This window comes from Phyllobates terribilis, unplaced genomic scaffold (genome assembly GCF_046119375.1).
Source record: "Phyllobates terribilis strain yellow unplaced genomic scaffold, ASM4611937v1 Scaffold_7__3_contigs__length_470593459, whole genome shotgun sequence".
Classification (NCBI taxonomy): domain Eukaryota; kingdom Metazoa; phylum Chordata; class Amphibia; order Anura; family Dendrobatidae; genus Phyllobates; species Phyllobates terribilis.
The window spans coordinates 426,422,656-426,440,061 of record NW_027362767.1 but is presented as its reverse complement, the minus strand read 5'-3'; the positions used below and the strand labels follow the sequence as shown (position 1 = coordinate 426,440,061).

General features: G+C 47.4%; 1 protein-coding gene across 1 annotated transcript in view; it reads left to right on the top strand.

The window, feature by feature from the left end:
* The window catches only part of LOC141155187 (class I histocompatibility antigen, Non-RT1.A alpha-1 chain-like), a 71,616-nt gene extending 67,075 nt beyond the window's left edge, over positions 1 to 4,541 (top strand). Inside the window, exon 5 of the mRNA XM_073641907.1 lies at positions 4,093 to 4,541. Within this exon, the coding sequence (XP_073498008.1) occupies positions 4,093 to 4,238 (146 nt within the window). The 3' untranslated portion in view covers positions 4,239 to 4,541. The remainder of the gene's footprint in view (positions 1 to 4,092) is intronic.
* The last annotated feature ends 12,865 nt before the right edge of the window (positions 4,542 to 17,406 follow it).

The following is a 17,406-nucleotide window of genomic DNA, read 5'->3' as shown; positions in this document are numbered from 1 at the left end:
CAATATTTTTTCAGAGGTAGATGCAGAAAAAAAATATATTCAGTTTGCAACCTGATGGAGGTCAGTATAGATGGACTAATAGAGAAAGTCCCACACACTGCTAGAAGGCCAAACATTTTTTCAGAGCTAGATGCAGATATAAATTATTTTGAATTTGCAACCTGATGGAGGTCAGTATAGATGGACTAATAGAGAAAGTCCCACACACTGCTAGAAGGCCAAATATTTTTTCAGAGCTAGATGCAGAAAAAAATTATATTCAGTTTGCAACCTGATGGAGGTTAGTATAGATGGACTAATAGAACAAGTCCCACACACAGCTAGAAGGCCAAATATTTTTTCAGAGGTAGATGCAGATAAAAATTATTTTTAATTTGCAACCTGATGGAGGTCAGTATAGATGGACTAATAGAGAAAGTCCCACACACTGCTAGAAGGCCAAATATTTTTTCAGAGCTAGATGCAGACAAAAAATTATTTTGAATTTGCAGCCTGATGGAGGTCAGTATAGATGGACTAATAGAGAAAGTCCCACACACTGCTAGAAGCCCAATATTTTTTCAGAGGTAGATGCAGAAAAAAAATATATTCAGTTTGCAACCTGATGGAGGTCAGTATAGATGGACTAATAGAGAAAGTCCCACACACTGCTAGAAGGCCAAATATTTTTTCAGAGCTAGATGCAGATAAAAATTATTTTTAATTTGCAACCTGATGGAGGTCAGTATAGATGGACTAATAGAGAAAGTCCCACACACTGCTAGAAGGCGAAATATTTTTTCAGAGCTAGATGCAGAAAAAAATTATATTCAGTTTGCAACCTGATGGAGGTCAGTATAGATGGACTAATAGAACAAGTCCCACACACAGCTAGAAGCCCAAATATTTTTTCAGAGGTAGATGCAGAAAAAAATTATATTCAGTTTGCAACCTGATGGAGGTCTGTATAGATGGATTAATAGAGAAAGTCCCACACACTGCTAGAAGCCCAATATTTTTTCAGAGCTAGATGCAGACAAAAAATTATTTTTAATTTGCAACCTGATGGAGGTCAGTATAGATGGACTAATAGAGAAAGTCCCACACACTGCTAGAAGGCCAAATATTTTTTCAGAGCTAGATGCAGATATAAATTATTTTTATTTTGCAACCTGATGGAGGTCAGTATAGATGGACTAATAGAGAAAGTCCCACACACTGCTAGAAGGCCAAATATTTTTTCAGAGCTAGATGCAGAAAAAAATTATATTCAGTTTGCAACCTGATGGAGGTCAGTATAGATGGACTAATAGAACAAGTCCCACACACAGCTAGAAGGCCAAATATTTTTTCAGAGGTAGATGCAGATAAAAATTATTTTTAATTTGCAGCCTGATGGAGGTCAGTATAGATGGACTAATAGAGAAAGTCCCACACACTGCTAGAAGGCCAAATATTTTTTCAGAGCTAGATGCAGACAAAAAATTATTTTTAATTTGCAACCTGATGGAGGTCAGTATAGATGGACTTATAGAGAAAGTCCCACACACTGCTAGAAGGCCAAATATTTTTTCAGAGCTAGATGCAGAAAAAAATTATATTCAGTTTGCAACCTGATGGAGGTCAGTATAGATGGACTAATAGAACAAGTCCCACACACAGCTAGAAGGCCAAATATTTTTTCAGAGCTAGATGCAGATAAAAATTATTTTTAATTTGCAACCTGATGGAGGTCAGTATAAATGGACTAATAGAGAAAGTCCCACACACTGCTAGAAGGCCAAATATTTTTTCAGAGCTAGATGCAGACAAAAAATTATTTTGAATTTGCAACCTGATGGAGGTCAGTATAGATGGACTAATAGAGAAAGTCCCACACACTGCTAGAAGGCCAAATATTTTTTCAGAGCTAGATGCAGACAAAAAATTATTTTGAATTTGCAACCTGATGGAGGTCAGTATAGATGGACTAATAGAGAAAGTCCCACACACTGCTAGAAGGCCAAATATTTTTTCAGAGCTAGATGCAGATAAAAATTATTTTTAATTTGCAACCTGATGGAGGTCAGTATAAATGGACTAATAGAGAAAGTCCCACACACTGCTAGAAGGCCAAATATTTTTTCAGAGCTAGATGCAGAAAAAAATTATATTCAGTTTGCAACCTGATGGAGGTCAGTATAGATGGACTAATAGAACAAGTCCCACACACAGCTAGAAGCCCAAATATTTTTTCAGAGGTAGATGCAGATAAAAATTATTTTTAATTTGCAACCTGATGGAGGTCAGTATAGATGGACTAATAGAGAAAGTCCCACACACTGCTAGAAGCCCAAATATTTTTTCAGAGGTAGATGCAGAAAAAAACTATATTCAGTTTGCAACCTGATGGAGGTCAGTATAGATGGACTAATAGAGAAAGTCCCACACACTGCTAGAAGGCCAAATATTTTTTCAGAGCTAGATGCAGACAAAAAATTATATTCAGTTTGCAACCTGATGGAGGTCAGTATAGATGGACTAATAGAACAAGTCCCACACACTGCTAGAAGCCCAAATATTTTTTCAGAGCTAGATGCAGAAAAAAATTATATTCAATTTGCAACCTGATGGAGGTCAGTATAGATGGACTAATAGAATGATGCTATGCCCAAAAGATTTTACTTCACTAGGTGCAGTAAAAACATTGGTATTCTATACACAGGTGGTATATCTTGCAACACAGATAGGCTACTCCACTGACTAACACACTCTGCAATAGGCCAAAAAGGATTAGCTTTGCTAGATTCAGCCAAATGCTGTGAAAAAAACTTGCACAGCACTGGCACAGACCTGCCTGGCAAAAACTGATAGGAACTGATGTAACCTAGTCCTGAAAAGGACTCCAATTACAATTAGTCTTTACTCCCACAATCTATCTATTTAAGAGCACAGACCTGCCTGATAAAAGTCGTAGGAAATGCTGTAACCTAGTCCTTAAAAGGACTGCAATCACAACTATTCCCTACTCCCAAGCTATCTGTAGATTTGTGCGAAAATTGGCTTGAAATTAACAAGGTATAGCGCACACAGCAACAGCGGTGCCGTCTAACACGCAGCTGCAGCAGTGAGAAAATGGTGGCGACGGGGAAAATGGCTTGGTCTTATAGGGCAAGGACATGTGACATACACTGCCAATCACACATGCCCTTGCTTGTGTGAAAAAAAGCACTTCGCTCCGTGTGTGCGCTGCTGATAGGCTGACAGATTGCACCTCCCCACTGTAAATGCGGGAAAGAGAAAAAAAAATGGAGATCTTCATTGTTCCTGCAGAGATCCATCCCCTGCCCCTCCCCCCACCCCGCTGTACACTCAAACTGCGTATTAACATTAATTTTCATCATTACTGAGAAAAAATCCAGTTATGATTTTGGTGCACGAACAGTTATCGAACATAACCTCGAACAGCCGAATTTTTCTCAAATCGTTCGTGTTCGCCGAACGGCTCGAACACCGCCCAAAACAGCTCGAATTTGAGATTGGCGAACAGTTCGAGTCGAACAACGCTCATCTCTACTTGTCACTTTTCCATGTGTTAGTTGTGTCTTCTGAGCAGTTTGTCAGCTTTTGGACACCTTTGAAGGTGTTTTCTATGTGTTTCTATGTGTTTTTGTTTGCCTGCCATTGGTTTTAACGGTGTTCGAAGGCGTTCGACGAACAGTTCGGCGAACACACGGGTGTTCGACGAACCGAACCGAACTCGAACACTACGGGGGTGGCTCAACACTATTCAGGAGCACCGGTGTAGAATCAGTACATTAACCAACACTAGACATAGTGCCGGCACCAGGGAGCAGCCTCCACCGTAGACCACAAAAATCCATGGAGGTTCCTAAGGGTCAAAGGTGAGAGAAGCTAAAGTCTGATTGATAAAAACAAGGATGAAATATAAGTAAAATCTTAGTCCATGTTAGAAGAGTCATATCGTCCATTATATCCCGGGACAACATTTCTTCACCCTTTAGATATGATTTATCTGAAATATCATTAACTTTCCTGCTAGTTATTTGTATAAACATAGAAAAAAAATCATTGACTGACAAGATCATAAAACTTTGTGTTTTCTCTATACAGATATTTCTGGTGATTTTGGGAATCTCAGCGGCGCCTCCTCTGGCCGCTATGTTGGGGCAGTGATCGGTATCTGCCTCGCTGTCATCCTCATCACTGTTATTGTTGCGTTCGGTTTAGTTTTCTTTGCAAAAAGAAGAAAACCATGAGAAATAACCGGTAGAAGAGGCTAATGGAGAGGATAAAAAAACAGGTCACAAACCCACCGAACGTCCTCACATGACCATCATTATCAGAGGACATCGTCCAATGACTTTAAGAAAGTTTGACGGCATCTGATGGTGCAGCAAACGTACAACTCCCTTCAGTTATTGTGAAACCAATGGTCCATCTGTGTGCGAGTCCCATCCAATCTACACACGACATTACTGTGAGCTGTCGGCAGGTTGTATCTGCTCCGGTACAACAGCGAATTCCTTCCGTCATGGAAATAAACTGAAAACTTGTGTGGATTCTATTGTGTTTGTAAGAATTTATTTCTATTATGTTGTTTTGCTTTTACTGTCTTCCCCTGTAAAGCTGCATGCACTGTACAATTGTAGGGTCCGTCTGATCTATACGCTATGCCTGGTAGTGCCCCTGTCATGTGCGCCAATGCATTCATATCTATCAAAGTCTACCTTCTTTTCTTAGAAGTCATTTGGTGACATACAGAAGTATCAACCCAGGAGTCAGTGGGTGATGTATATATGTGTCCACCAGGGAGTCATTGGGTGATGTATATATGTGTCCACCAGGGAGTCAGTGGGTGATGTACATATGTGTCCACCAGGGAGTCAGTGGGCGATGTACATATGTGTCCACCAGGGAGTCATTGGGTGATGTATATATGTGTCCACCAGGGAGTCAGTGGGTGATGTATATATGTGTCCACCAGGGAGTCAGTGGGTGATGTACATATGTGTCCACCAGGGAGTCAGTGGGTGATGTACATATGTGTCACCCAGGGAGTCAGTGGGTGATGTACCTATGTGTCCACCAGGGAGTCAGTGGGTGATGTATATATGTGTCCACCAGGGAGTCAGTGGGTGATGTACATATGTGTCCACCAGGGAGTCAGTGGGTGATGTATATATGTGTCCACCAGGGAGTCATTGGGTGATGTACATATGTGTCACCCAGGGAGTCAGTGGGTGATGTACATATGTGTCCACCAGGGAGTCAGTGGGTGATGTACATATGTGTCACCCAGGGAGTCAGTGGGTGATGTACATATGTGTCCACCAGGGAATCATTGGGTGATGTACATATGTGTCCACCAGGGAGTCATTGGGTGATGTATATATGTGTCCACCAGGGAGTTATTGGGTAATGTATATATGTGTCCACCAGGGAGTCATTGGGTGATGTATATATGTGTCACCTAGGGAGTCAGTGGGTGATGTACATATGTGTCACCCAGGGAGTCAGTGGGTGATGTACATATGTGTGCACCAGGGAATCATTGGGTGATGTACATATGTGTCCACCAGGGAGTCATTGGGTGATGTACATATGTGTCACCCAGGGAGTCAGTGGGTGATGTATATATGTGTCCACCAGGGAGTCAGTGGGTGATGTACATATGTGTCCACCAGGGAGTCAGTGGGTGATGTACATATGTGTCACCCAGGGAGTCAGTGGGTGATGTACCTATGTGTCCACCAGGGAGTCAGTGGGTGATGTATATATGTGTCCACCAGGGAGTCATTGGGTGATGTACATATGTGTCACCCAGGGAGTCAGTGGGTGATGTACATATGTGTCCACCAGGGAGTCAGTGGGTGATGTATATATGTGTCCACCAGGGAGTCAGTGGGTGATGTACATATGTGTCCACCAGGGAGTCAGTGGGTGATGTATATATGTGTCCACCAGGGAGTCATTGGGTGATGTACATATGTGTCACCCAGGGAGTCAGTGGGTGATGTACATATGTGTCCACCAGGGAGTCAGTGGGTGATGTACATATGTGTCCACCAGGGAGTCAGTGGGTGATGTACATATGTGTCACCCAGGGAGTCAGTGGGTGATGTACATATGTGTCCACCAGGAAATCATTGGGTGATGTACATATGTGTCCACCAGGGAGTCATTGGGTGATGTATATATGTGTCCACCAGGGAGTTATTGGGTAATGTATATATGTGTCCACCAGGGAGTCATTGGGTGATGTATATATGTGTCACCCAGGGAGTCAGTGGGTGATGTACATATGTGTCACCCAGGGAGTCAGTGGGTGATGTACATATGTGTGCACCAGGGAATCATTGGGTGATGTACATATGTGTCCACCAGGGAGTCATTGGGTGATGTATATATGTGTCCACCAGGGAATCATTGGGTGATGTACATATGTGTCCACCAGGGAGTCATTGGGTGATGTATATATGTGTCCACCAGGGAGTCAGTGGGTGATGTACATATGTGTCCACCAGGGAGTCATTGGGTGATGTACATATGTGTCCACCAGGGAGTCAGTGGGTGATGTACATATGTGTCACCCAGGGAATCAGTGGGTGATGTACATATGTGTCACCCAGGGAGTCAGTGGGTGATGTACATATGTGTCCACCAGGGAATCATTGGGTGATGTACATATGTGTCCACCAGGGAGTCATTGGGTGATGTATATATGTGTCCACTAGGGAGTCAGTGGGTGATGTACATATGTGTCCACCAGGGAGTCAGTGGGTGATGTACATATGTGTCACCCAGGGAGTCATTGGGTGATGTATATATGTGTCCACCAGGGAGTCATTGGGTGATGTACATATGTGTCCACCAGGGAGTCAGTGGGTGATGTACATATGTGTCCACCAGGGAGTCAGTGGGTAATGTACATATGTGTCCACCAGGGAGTCAGTGGGTGATGTACATATGTGTCACCCAGGGAGTCAGTGGGTGATGTACATATGTGTCCACCAGGGAATCATTGGGTGATGTACATATGTGTCCACCAGGGAGTCATTGGGTGATGTATATATGTGTCCACCAGGGAGTTATTGGGTAATGTATATATGTGTCCACCAGGGAGTCATTGGGTGATGTATATATGTGTCACCCAGGGAGTCAGTGGGTGATGTACATATGTGTCACCCAGGGAGTCAGTGGGTGATGTACATATGTGTGCACCAGGGAATCATTGGGTGATGTACATATGTGTCCACCAGGGAGTCATTGGGTGATGTATATATGTGTCCACCAGGGAATCATTGGGTGATGTACATATGTGTCCACCAGGGAGTCATTGGGTGATGTATATGACGCGCCCCCTGGGACATATTCCTTTTTGAGGGGAATACCCGGCACCGGATCAGATGGGGGGGTTGTAGTCTCCGAGCGGCTGTGACCCGGCCCCGTGCCCAGGGCGTCAAGCTCAGTGTTATGTGGCAGTCCTACAGATGTTATTAGTTCTTAATGTCGACTACGCCACCCGTTGTGTTGCGGTCACTATGGCCGCCGCTGCAGCAGGGTCCGCTGAGGCTGATGGTGTAAGTGCAGCTTGTGATGGTATAACCCCCAACGGGTGGGGTATAGCCTCAGGGGGTCAGGTGCAGAGGATGGGGGTTGTAGTGGTGCAGCATAGATGTTAAAGGAAGACAGAGTCGGGTTGTGCAGTTTAGGGTATTTACTCACTGCTGATGTTCCGGTCACTCCAGCTGCTAGTGACCACCCGAGCCGTGCTGCGTCCACCAGGTCCTGGATCCAGCCAACCCCCAAACAAGTCCGGAGCGTGGCCCTGAGCTCTCTTTCTGTCCCGTTCTCTGGCCGTCCCCACCAGTAATCCACCTAGGTCCAGCTCCCTCGGGCCTTCTGTTGGGACACCCTTGGCCCTGGGTTCCCTGACCCTTCATGTGGTGTGCCTTCGGGGTGGATGTGATGGGTGGCCGTGGCAGATGCTGCCCACGGCCTCCGGTCTCTGGCTAGGGTGTGTTTTCTGCCCCCACCAGCTTGGGTTCCGGTACCCTGTGCCGACTCCTCACCCAGTGCTTTAATTTGGGTTCTTGGGTCCTCTCTGTTTTCCCCTCTGGGTACTCCTTCTTTGCTCCTCTCTCACTCAGGGTCTCTCTCTTGCTGCAGGCTGACTTCCTCTCTGCTTGCTGTCTGCTCCTCTGCAGCTGTCTTGCTGTCTGCTCCTCTGCAGCTGTCTTGTTCTCTGCATCTGACCCTGATCTTAGTTGGTGCCCACCTTATATACACCCTCTATGTGTGAGCTCAGGTGACCAGCACCCAATGGGCTCCTAACTTTACCCAGGCTGCTCCCCCTATCTGCCCCTACACTACATGGGATGTACCACCCCCCTCCCACTCCAGCCAGGAACAGACTCGGTCGTACCTGCACATTTCTAAGTGGGAGTACCGTCGGCCTGTTCCTCGGAAATGGGATGTATGTAGTGCATGCAGCCTACCGAGCTCAGATCCACACTCCATCCTTACCCGGGAGTGGAATATCACACCTCTGGGTTGAGGTGCAATACCCCTGTAGCAGCCGAATCCTCAGGGTGCTACATTCCCCCCTGGTAAATCACAGCACGTCCTCGGGCTGCAAGACATAAAACACCAAACATACATTTTTTTTATAAACATAAACATATAAAACATCATATAAAACTTTTCATATAAACATTCTCGTAGTCGTTTCTTGTTTCAGGTTCCTCCTCCGGACACTGTGCAACGTGTGTCCGGGAAAAGTGCGACAGTCTCTTAGAAAAATGGTTTTCCTATAAAACCGGTAGGGGGCGCTTTAGGACGCGCAACTATTTACAAGGGAAAATTGGCCGCTCTCAGTCCTCGGCCAGGTAGAGGGAAGGGAATGGCTGCTCACAGTCCTCAGCCTGTGGGATTAAGGGGTTAACGGGTAAACAGTTCACTCTTGCTGGTCCCAACGGGGACTATATATATATATATCAACAGTTTCTTTGGTACCCGGTCGGGTAACTATTTACATCACTTGCTCTGCCGCACTCAACGGCGTCTTCCTCCTGCTCTTTGCTTGTAGCTGGTGGTAACTTCAGACCCGTCCGGCCATGTGAGCTGGCTGAACAAGTCCTCTCCCAGACGCGGCACCCTTGGTTTTACGGGTGCGGGCGCGGTGGTGGTGGCGCCCGGGTTGCCCAGGCCTTGCGGCCAGGCCTGGGGCACCTGGAAGGTGAAGGGCACCGTTAGGACGGCGGCACCCTGGGCTACCTGGCCTTGCGGCCAGGCCGGAGGCTCCGCGGAGGTAGGGGGCGCTGTTGGTATTGCGGCGCCCGGGGGTACTAGGCCTTGCGACCAGGCTGGTGGTACTTCCTGCTTGGTCACGCTCGGGGTCGAGGCGTGTGACGTCACAGGGGTCGCGGCGGCGGCTTCCGGTTGGGGCCTAGTCTGCGTCGGTGACATGGCGTTTTCGGGCACAGCAGGGGGACTTTCGGGCTCTGCGACGGGGAGCTGGGGCAGGTGGGCGGTGTCCCGGCTTGGGGTGTAGACATCCCCTTTACCTGCCTCCATGCGTTCGGCTCCCTTCTCGGCGCCGTCTCCGGCCTTGGGTCCTCCCGCGCCATCCTCAGAGGCGGTCTCCTTCCTCATCTCGGCTGGCGTGCTCCGAGTCTTGGTTTCAGCTTGCGTCTTGGTTTCAGCTTGCTGGGCCATCTCCCGGCTCCATTCCGCCAATATCTCGCGCTGTACCCGGGCCATCCTCCGTGCGAGGCCCTCCAGGGCAGTCTGTGCACACTCCCGGTCTCGGGGGAGCTGTGCAAGGACCTCCACTAGGCCTAGTGGGGTCGTGGTGTCCAGCAGGCTCCTGACCAACGGGTCGGTGCTGCTCTGCTCTTCTTCCAGCAGGCTCCTGGCCAGCGGGCCGGTGCTGCTCTGCTCTCCTTCCTCGGTCTTTAGCAGACTCCTGGCCAGCGGGCCGGTGCTGTTCTGCTTTCTCTCCATATCCGGGTAAGCTTCTCCGCTACTCCTCGTTAGACTTCTTGCCTCCGGGTGCGCTCGCTCCAGACTGCTCCAGGCGGCACCCATCTTCGTTCTTTTCTTTCGTCTCCTCCCACTTCGAGGGCGGTCCCGGGGCAACTCGGTGACTGTCAGCTCCAGGGGTAGTTCTTTCACGCTGACAGACACCTCCAGCATCACAGTCTCTGTTGGTGGGGGCGGTTTCCACTTTTGGCGCCATTTTCTGTCCCGGCCCACGATGGGAGGCGGCCTCTTGCCCTCCTTTGGCACGCCCATAATGGCGTCCGCTGCTCTTCCAAGGCGGGAAATCTTCGGATTTGGCGGGAAGCGTCGCCCAGTGGCGGGAAACTCTGCAGATGGCGGGAACAAGCTGGAAATGGCGGACAATCGGCGGGAAACGACCTGTGATGGGGTCCGATGGCGTGGACCCTCCGGAACCGGCGGGAGACTTCTTTCTGAGGTAAACTTGCATTTTTCTTCAGGCACGCAGTACCCGGGTGTTGCGGGCACGTAATCCTGCCGACTACGCCAAAGTTGACGCGCCCCCTGGGACATATTCCTTTTTGAGGGGAATACCCGGCACCGGATCAGATGGGGGGGTTGTAGTCTCCGAGCGGCTGTGACCCGGCCCCGTGCCCAGGGCGTCAAGCTCAGTGTTATGTGGCAGTCCTACAGATGTTATTAGTTCTTAATGTCGACTACGCCACCCGTTGTGTTGCGGTCACTATGGCCGCCGCTGCAGCAGGGTCCGCTGAGGCTGATGGTGTAAGTGCAGCTTGTGATGGTATAACCCCCAACGGGTGGGGTATAGCCTCAGGGGGTCAGGTGCAGAGGATGGGGGTTGTAGTGGTGCAGCATAGATGTTAAAGGAAGACAGAGTCGGGTTGTGCAGTTTAGGGTATTTACTCACTGCTGATGTTCCGGTCACTCCAGCTGCTAGTGACCACCCGAGCCGTGCTGCGTCCACCAGGTCCTGGATCCAGCCAACCCCCAAACAAGTCCGGAGCGTGGCCCTGAGCTCTCTTTCTGTCCCGTTCTCTGGCCGTCCCCACCAGTAATCCACCTAGGTCCAGCTCCCTCGGGCCTTCTGTTGGGACACCCTTGGCCCTGGGTTCCCTGACCCTTCATGTGGTGTGCCTTCGGGGTGGATGTGATGGGTGGCCGTGGCAGATGCTGCCCACGGCCTCCGGTCTCTGGCTAGGGTGTGTTTTCTGCCCCCACCAGCTTGGGTTCCGGTACCCTGTGCCGACTCCTCACCCAGTGCTTTAATTTGGGTTCTTGGGTCCTCTCTGTTTTCCCCTCTGGGTACTCCTTCTTTGCTCCTCTCTCACTCAGGGTCTCTCTCTTGCTGCAGGCTGACTTCCTCTCTGCTTGCTGTCTGCTCCTCTGCAGCTGTCTTGCTGTCTGCTCCTCTGCAGCTGTCTTGTTCTCTGCATCTGACCCTGATCTTAGTTGGTGCCCACCTTATATACACCCTCTATGTGTGAGCTCAGGTGACCAGCACCCAATGAGCTCCTAACTTTACCCAGGCTGCTCCCCCTATCTGCCCCTACACTACATGGGATGTACCACCCCCCTCCCACTCCAGCCAGGAACAGACTCGGTCGTACCTGCACATTTCTAAGTGGGAGTACCGTCGGCCTGTTCCTCGGAAATGGGATGTATGTAGTGCATGCAGCCTACCGAGCTCAGATCCACACTCCATCCTTACCCGGGAGTGGAATATCACACCTCTGGGTTGAGGTGCAATACCCCTGTAGCAGCCGAATCCTCAGGGTGCTACATATATATGTGTCCACCAGGGAGTCAGTGGGTGATGTACATATGTGTCCACCAGGGAGTCATTGGGTGATGTACATATGTGTCCACCAGGGAGTCAGTGGGTGATGTACATATGTGTCACCCAGGGAATCAGTGGGTGATGTACATATGTGTCACCCAGGGAGTCAGTGGGTGATGTACATATGTGTCCACCAGGGAATCATTGGGTGATGTACATATGTGTCCACCAGGGAGTCAGTGGGTGATGTACATATGTGTCCACCAGGGAGTCAGTGGGTGATGTACATATGTGTCCACCAGGGAGTCAGTGGGTGATGTACATATGTGTCCACCAGGGAGTCAGTGGGTGATGTACATATGTGTCACCCAGGGAATCAGTGGGTGATGTACATATGTGTCCACCAGGGAGTCATTGGGTGATGTATATATGTGTCCACTAGGGAGTCAGTGGGTGATGTACATATGTGTCCACCAGGGAATCATTGGGTGATGTACATATGTGTCCACCAGGGAGTCATTGGGTGATGTATATATGTGTCCACTAGGGAGTCAGTGGGTGATGTACATATGTGTCCACCAGGGAGTCAGTGGGTGATGTACATATGTGTCCACCAGGGAGTCAGTGGGTGATGTACATATGTGTCCACCAGGGAGTCAGTGGGTGATGTACATACAGTTAGGTCCATATATATTTGGACAGAGACAACATTTTTCTAATTTTGGTTCTAGACATTACCACAATGAATTTTAATCAAAACAATTCAGATGCAGTTGAAGTTCAGACTTTCAGCTTTCATTTGAGGGTATCCACATTAAAATTGGATGAAGGGTTTAGGAGTTTCAGCTCCTTAACATGTGCCACCCTGTTTTTAAAGGGACCAAAAGTAATTGGACAATTGACTCCAAGGCTATTTCATGGACAGGTGTGGGTAATCCCTTTGTTTTGTCATTCTCAGTTAAGCAGATAAAAGGACTGGAGTTGACTTGAGGTGTGGTGCTTGCATTTGGAAGGTTTTGCTGTGAAGTAAACATGCGGTCAAAGGAGCTCTCCATGCAGGTGAAACAAGCCATCCTTAAGCTGCAAAAACAGAAAAAAACCATCTGAGAAATTGCTACAATATTAGGAGTGGCAAAATCTACAGTTTGGTACATCCTGAGAAAGAAAGAAAGCACTGGTGCACTCATCAATGCAAAAAGACCTGGGCGCCCACGGAAGACAACAGTGGTGGATGATCGCAGAATAATCTCCATGGTGAAGAGAAACCCCTTCACAACAGCCAACCAAGTGAACAACACTCTCCAGGAGGTAGGCGTATCAATATCCAAATCTACCATAAAGAGAAGACTGCATGAAAGTAACTACAGAGGGTTCACTGCACGGTGCAAGCCACTCATAAGCATCAAGAAGAAAAAGCCTAGACTGGACTTTGCTAAAAAAAACATCTTAAAAAGCCGCACAGTTCTGGAAGAACATTCTTTGGACAGATGAAACCAAGATCAACCTCTACCAGAATGATGGAAGGAGAAAAGTATGGCGAAGGCGAGGTACAGCTCATGATCCAAAGCATACCACATCATCTGTAAAACACGGTGGAGGCAGTGTGATGGCTTGGGCATGCATGGCTGCCAGTGGCACTGGGTCACTAGTGTTTATTGATGATGTGACACAGGACAGAAGCAGCCGAATTAATTCTGATGTATTCAGAGCCGTACTGTGTGCTCAGATCCAGCCAAATGCCGCCAAACTGATTGGTCATCGTTTCATACTACAGATGGACAATGAGCCAAAACATAAAGCCAAAGCAACCCAGGAGTTTATTAAAGCAAAGAAGTGGAATATTCTTGAATGGCCAAGTCAGTCACCTGATCTCAACCCAATTGAGCATGCATTTCACTTGTTAAAGACTAAACTTCAGACAGAAAGGCCCACAAACAAACAGCAACTGAAAACCACCGCAGTGAAGGCCTGGCAGAGCATCAAAAAGGAGGAAACACAGCGTCTGGTGATGTCCATGAGTTCAAGACTTCAGGCAGTCATTGCCAACAAAGGGTTTTCAACCAAGTGCTAGAAATGAACATTTTATTTACAATGATTTAATCTGTCCAATTACTTTTGGTCCCTTTAAAAACAGGGTGGCACATGTTAAGGAGCTGAAACTCCTAAACCCTTCATCCAATTTTAATGTGGATACCCTCAAATGAAAGCTGAAAGTCTGAACTTCAACTGCATCTGAATTGTTTTGTTTAAAATTCATTGTGGTAATGTCTAGAACCAAAATTAGAAAAATGTTGTCTCTGTCCAAATATATATGGACCTAACTGTATGTGCCCACCCAGGAGTCAGTGGGTGATGTACATATGTGTCCACCAGGGAGTCAGTGGGTGATGTACATATGTGTCCACCAGGGAGTCAGTGGGTCATGTACATATATGTCCACCAGGGAATCAGTGGGCGATGTACATATGTGCCCACCCAGGAGTCAGTGGGTGATGTACATATGTGTCCACCAGGGAGTCAGTGGGTGATGTACATATGTGTCCACCAGGGAATCAGTGGGCAATGTACATATGTGTCCACCAGGGAATCAGTGGGCGATGTACACATGTGTCCACCAGGGAATCAGTGGGCGATGTACACATGTGTCCACCAGGGAATCAGTGGGCGATGTACACATGTGTCCACCAGGGAATCAGTGGGCGATGTACACATGTGTCCACCAGGGAATCAGTGGGCGATGTACACATGTGTCCACCAGGGAATCAGTGGGCGATGTACACATGTGTCCACCAGGGAATCAGTGGGCGATGTACACATGTGTCCACCAGGGAATCAGTGGGCGATGTACACATGTGTCCACCAGGGAATCAGTGGGTGATGTACACATGTGTCCACCAGGGAATCAGTGGGTGATGTACACATGTGTCCACCAGGGAATCAGTGGGTGATGTACACGTGTCCACCAGGGAATCAGTGGGTGACGTACACATGTGTTCCTCGTGGAATCAGAAGGTAATGTACATATGTGTCCACCAGGGAATCAGTGGGCGATGTACACGTGTCCACCAGGGAATCAGTGGGTGATGTACACATGTGTCCACCAGGGAATCAGTAGGCGATGTACATATGTGTCCACCAGGGAGTCAGTGGGTGATGTACATATGTGTCCACCAGGGAATCAGTGGGCAATGTACATATGTGTCCACCAGGGAATCAGTGGGCGATGTACACATGTGTCCACCAGGGAATCAGTGGGCGATGTACACATGTGTCCACCAGGGAATCAGTGGGCGATGTACACATGTGTCCACCAGGGAATCAGTGGGCGATGTACATATGTGTCCACCAGGGAATCAGTGGGCGATGTACATATGTGTCCACCAGGGAATCAGTGGGCGATGTACATATGTGTCCACCAGGAAATCAGTGGGTGATGTACACGTGTCCACCAGGGAATCAGTGGGTGATGTACACATGTGTCCACCAGGGAATCAGTGGGTGATGTACACATGTGTCCACCAGGGAATCAGTGGGTGATGTACACATGTGTCCACCAGGGAATCAGTGGGCGATGTGCATATGTGTCCACCAGGGAATCAGTGGGTGATGTACACATGTGTCCAACAGGGAATCAGTGGGTGATGTACACATGTGTCCACCAGGGAATCAGTGGGTGATGTACACATGTGTCCACCAGGGAATCAGTGGGTGATGTACACATGTGTCCACCAGGGAATCAGTGGGTGATGTACACGTGTCCACCAGGGAATCAGTGGGTGACGTACACATGTGTTCCTCGTGGAATCAGAAGGTAATGTACATATGTGTCCAAGAGGGAGTCAGTAGGTGATGTACATATCAGTCTCCCATTATCATATTTTTGAAATTTGTTAATTACTTAAATTTCCCACAGTACATTGTATACGTTTTCACACATACACATGTAGCATAAACAGCACCATAGTCAGCAATTTTTCATTTCAAAGCTTTCCATCTTGCGCCACTTATCTAGAGATACATGGAGCCAATAAGAAAGGTAAGGAAATCCTCTGTATGTAACTCTATGATATATATTGTATGTCAGCTGCGTGAACCCAACCTTAATCCTGCATGTAGCAAGAAAACATACCTGTTGAAATTTATAAGAAGATACGTAAATTTACAAAATAAAACTATGAGGAAATCGGCAGATTACAGCCTTTAAACAATAATTCAACCACACAATATGCACTATCTCTCAATGCCATTAATTACAAAGTTAGACTGTTTGCTGCCATTCATCAGTGCTAGAAAACCGATAAATAGAGATTATTCCTGTTGGAGATTACGACTCAAAGAATTATGTATCCTACTCATTAAATGACTGAAATAGGCGATTTCTACCTCTTAAAATAAAAAAATGCACATTAATGTTAATATAATACTTACCATCTCAGTGCACAGTGACAGTGCGCTCTCTCGCCATCTCTGATGAGAAGTGATGAGCCGGCAACAGAGTGCACTGTCAGTGCAAATTGTAAGAAGATAACCCAGCCAGCAGGAAAAACAAACACCAGTGCATTCAATTGCCTTCTCGCCACTTCTCAGCAGAGCCAGCCAAGGAGCGCACTGTCACTGTGCATTAAAAAGAATATTGCACAGTGACAAGATCCTGCTGAGCATATGTCAAATGACAACCAACGCATGTTCAGTAGAGCAGGGACTATATCAGCCCCTGAAATGGACATCACTGATGATGCTTGTCAGAGTGGGAACAGAGCCTCTGAGAGTATCCCAGTATGCTCTGGTGATTTTCAAATGAAATTTCATCAAACAAGAACTATGCAAATAAAACAGACAGATTAGAGATGGAACGATATGGACTTTTTTGCTTAATTATATTGGAAAAGCAATTAGATTATTATATTAAATAGACAGATATTTACGACTAAATCAATATTAGTTTCAGACCACCTCTTTAATAAAACGCTAAGAAAACTGTTTTAGGACAAAAAAAGACCAAAAAATGTTGCATAGGGGAGCATTTCCTTTAGCGATTTCCACTTGAAAAACACGTCATTTTTGACAGTCTCAAAACTTCTCCGTAAGAGGCTCATGATGTCTGAAAGACCGAGCTCAGAGGGAAAGATGGAAGAGATCTGAGAGAAGAGAGGTAGACCCATGGCAGAGCAGAAACATGTGAGCATCCAGGCATGAAAGAGAGTCCACACAAAGGAGGCCCAAGGCTGAGAGTAATGGGATTTCCACTAAGACGGCCGGCAAGGGAAGCACAGGATCGGCTGGCGGGGTCTAGAGGGTTTTTCTGTAAAGAGATGGTGGACATACTGCCCATGTTCCCCCATGAAGTACATACATATTGCTGTATTGTGTACTGTGAACTGTGACATGCGTTAATGGTGTGTTGCCCGACGGGAGAGAGATATAGAGTTAATGATTGGAACTAGCCCAGAGTGGGAGGGGCTAAGGTGAAGGAGACAAAGACAGTTTCCTGTCAGGATGTTCGATAGGGCCTAGTGTGCATCTGAAGTAGACCTAAGGTCTAGACAGTAGTAATGCTGCATGACATGGGTGTCCTGAAGTGAGGGGAGACCAACAAGGTGGTTAATGTGATCCGAAGCAAAGAG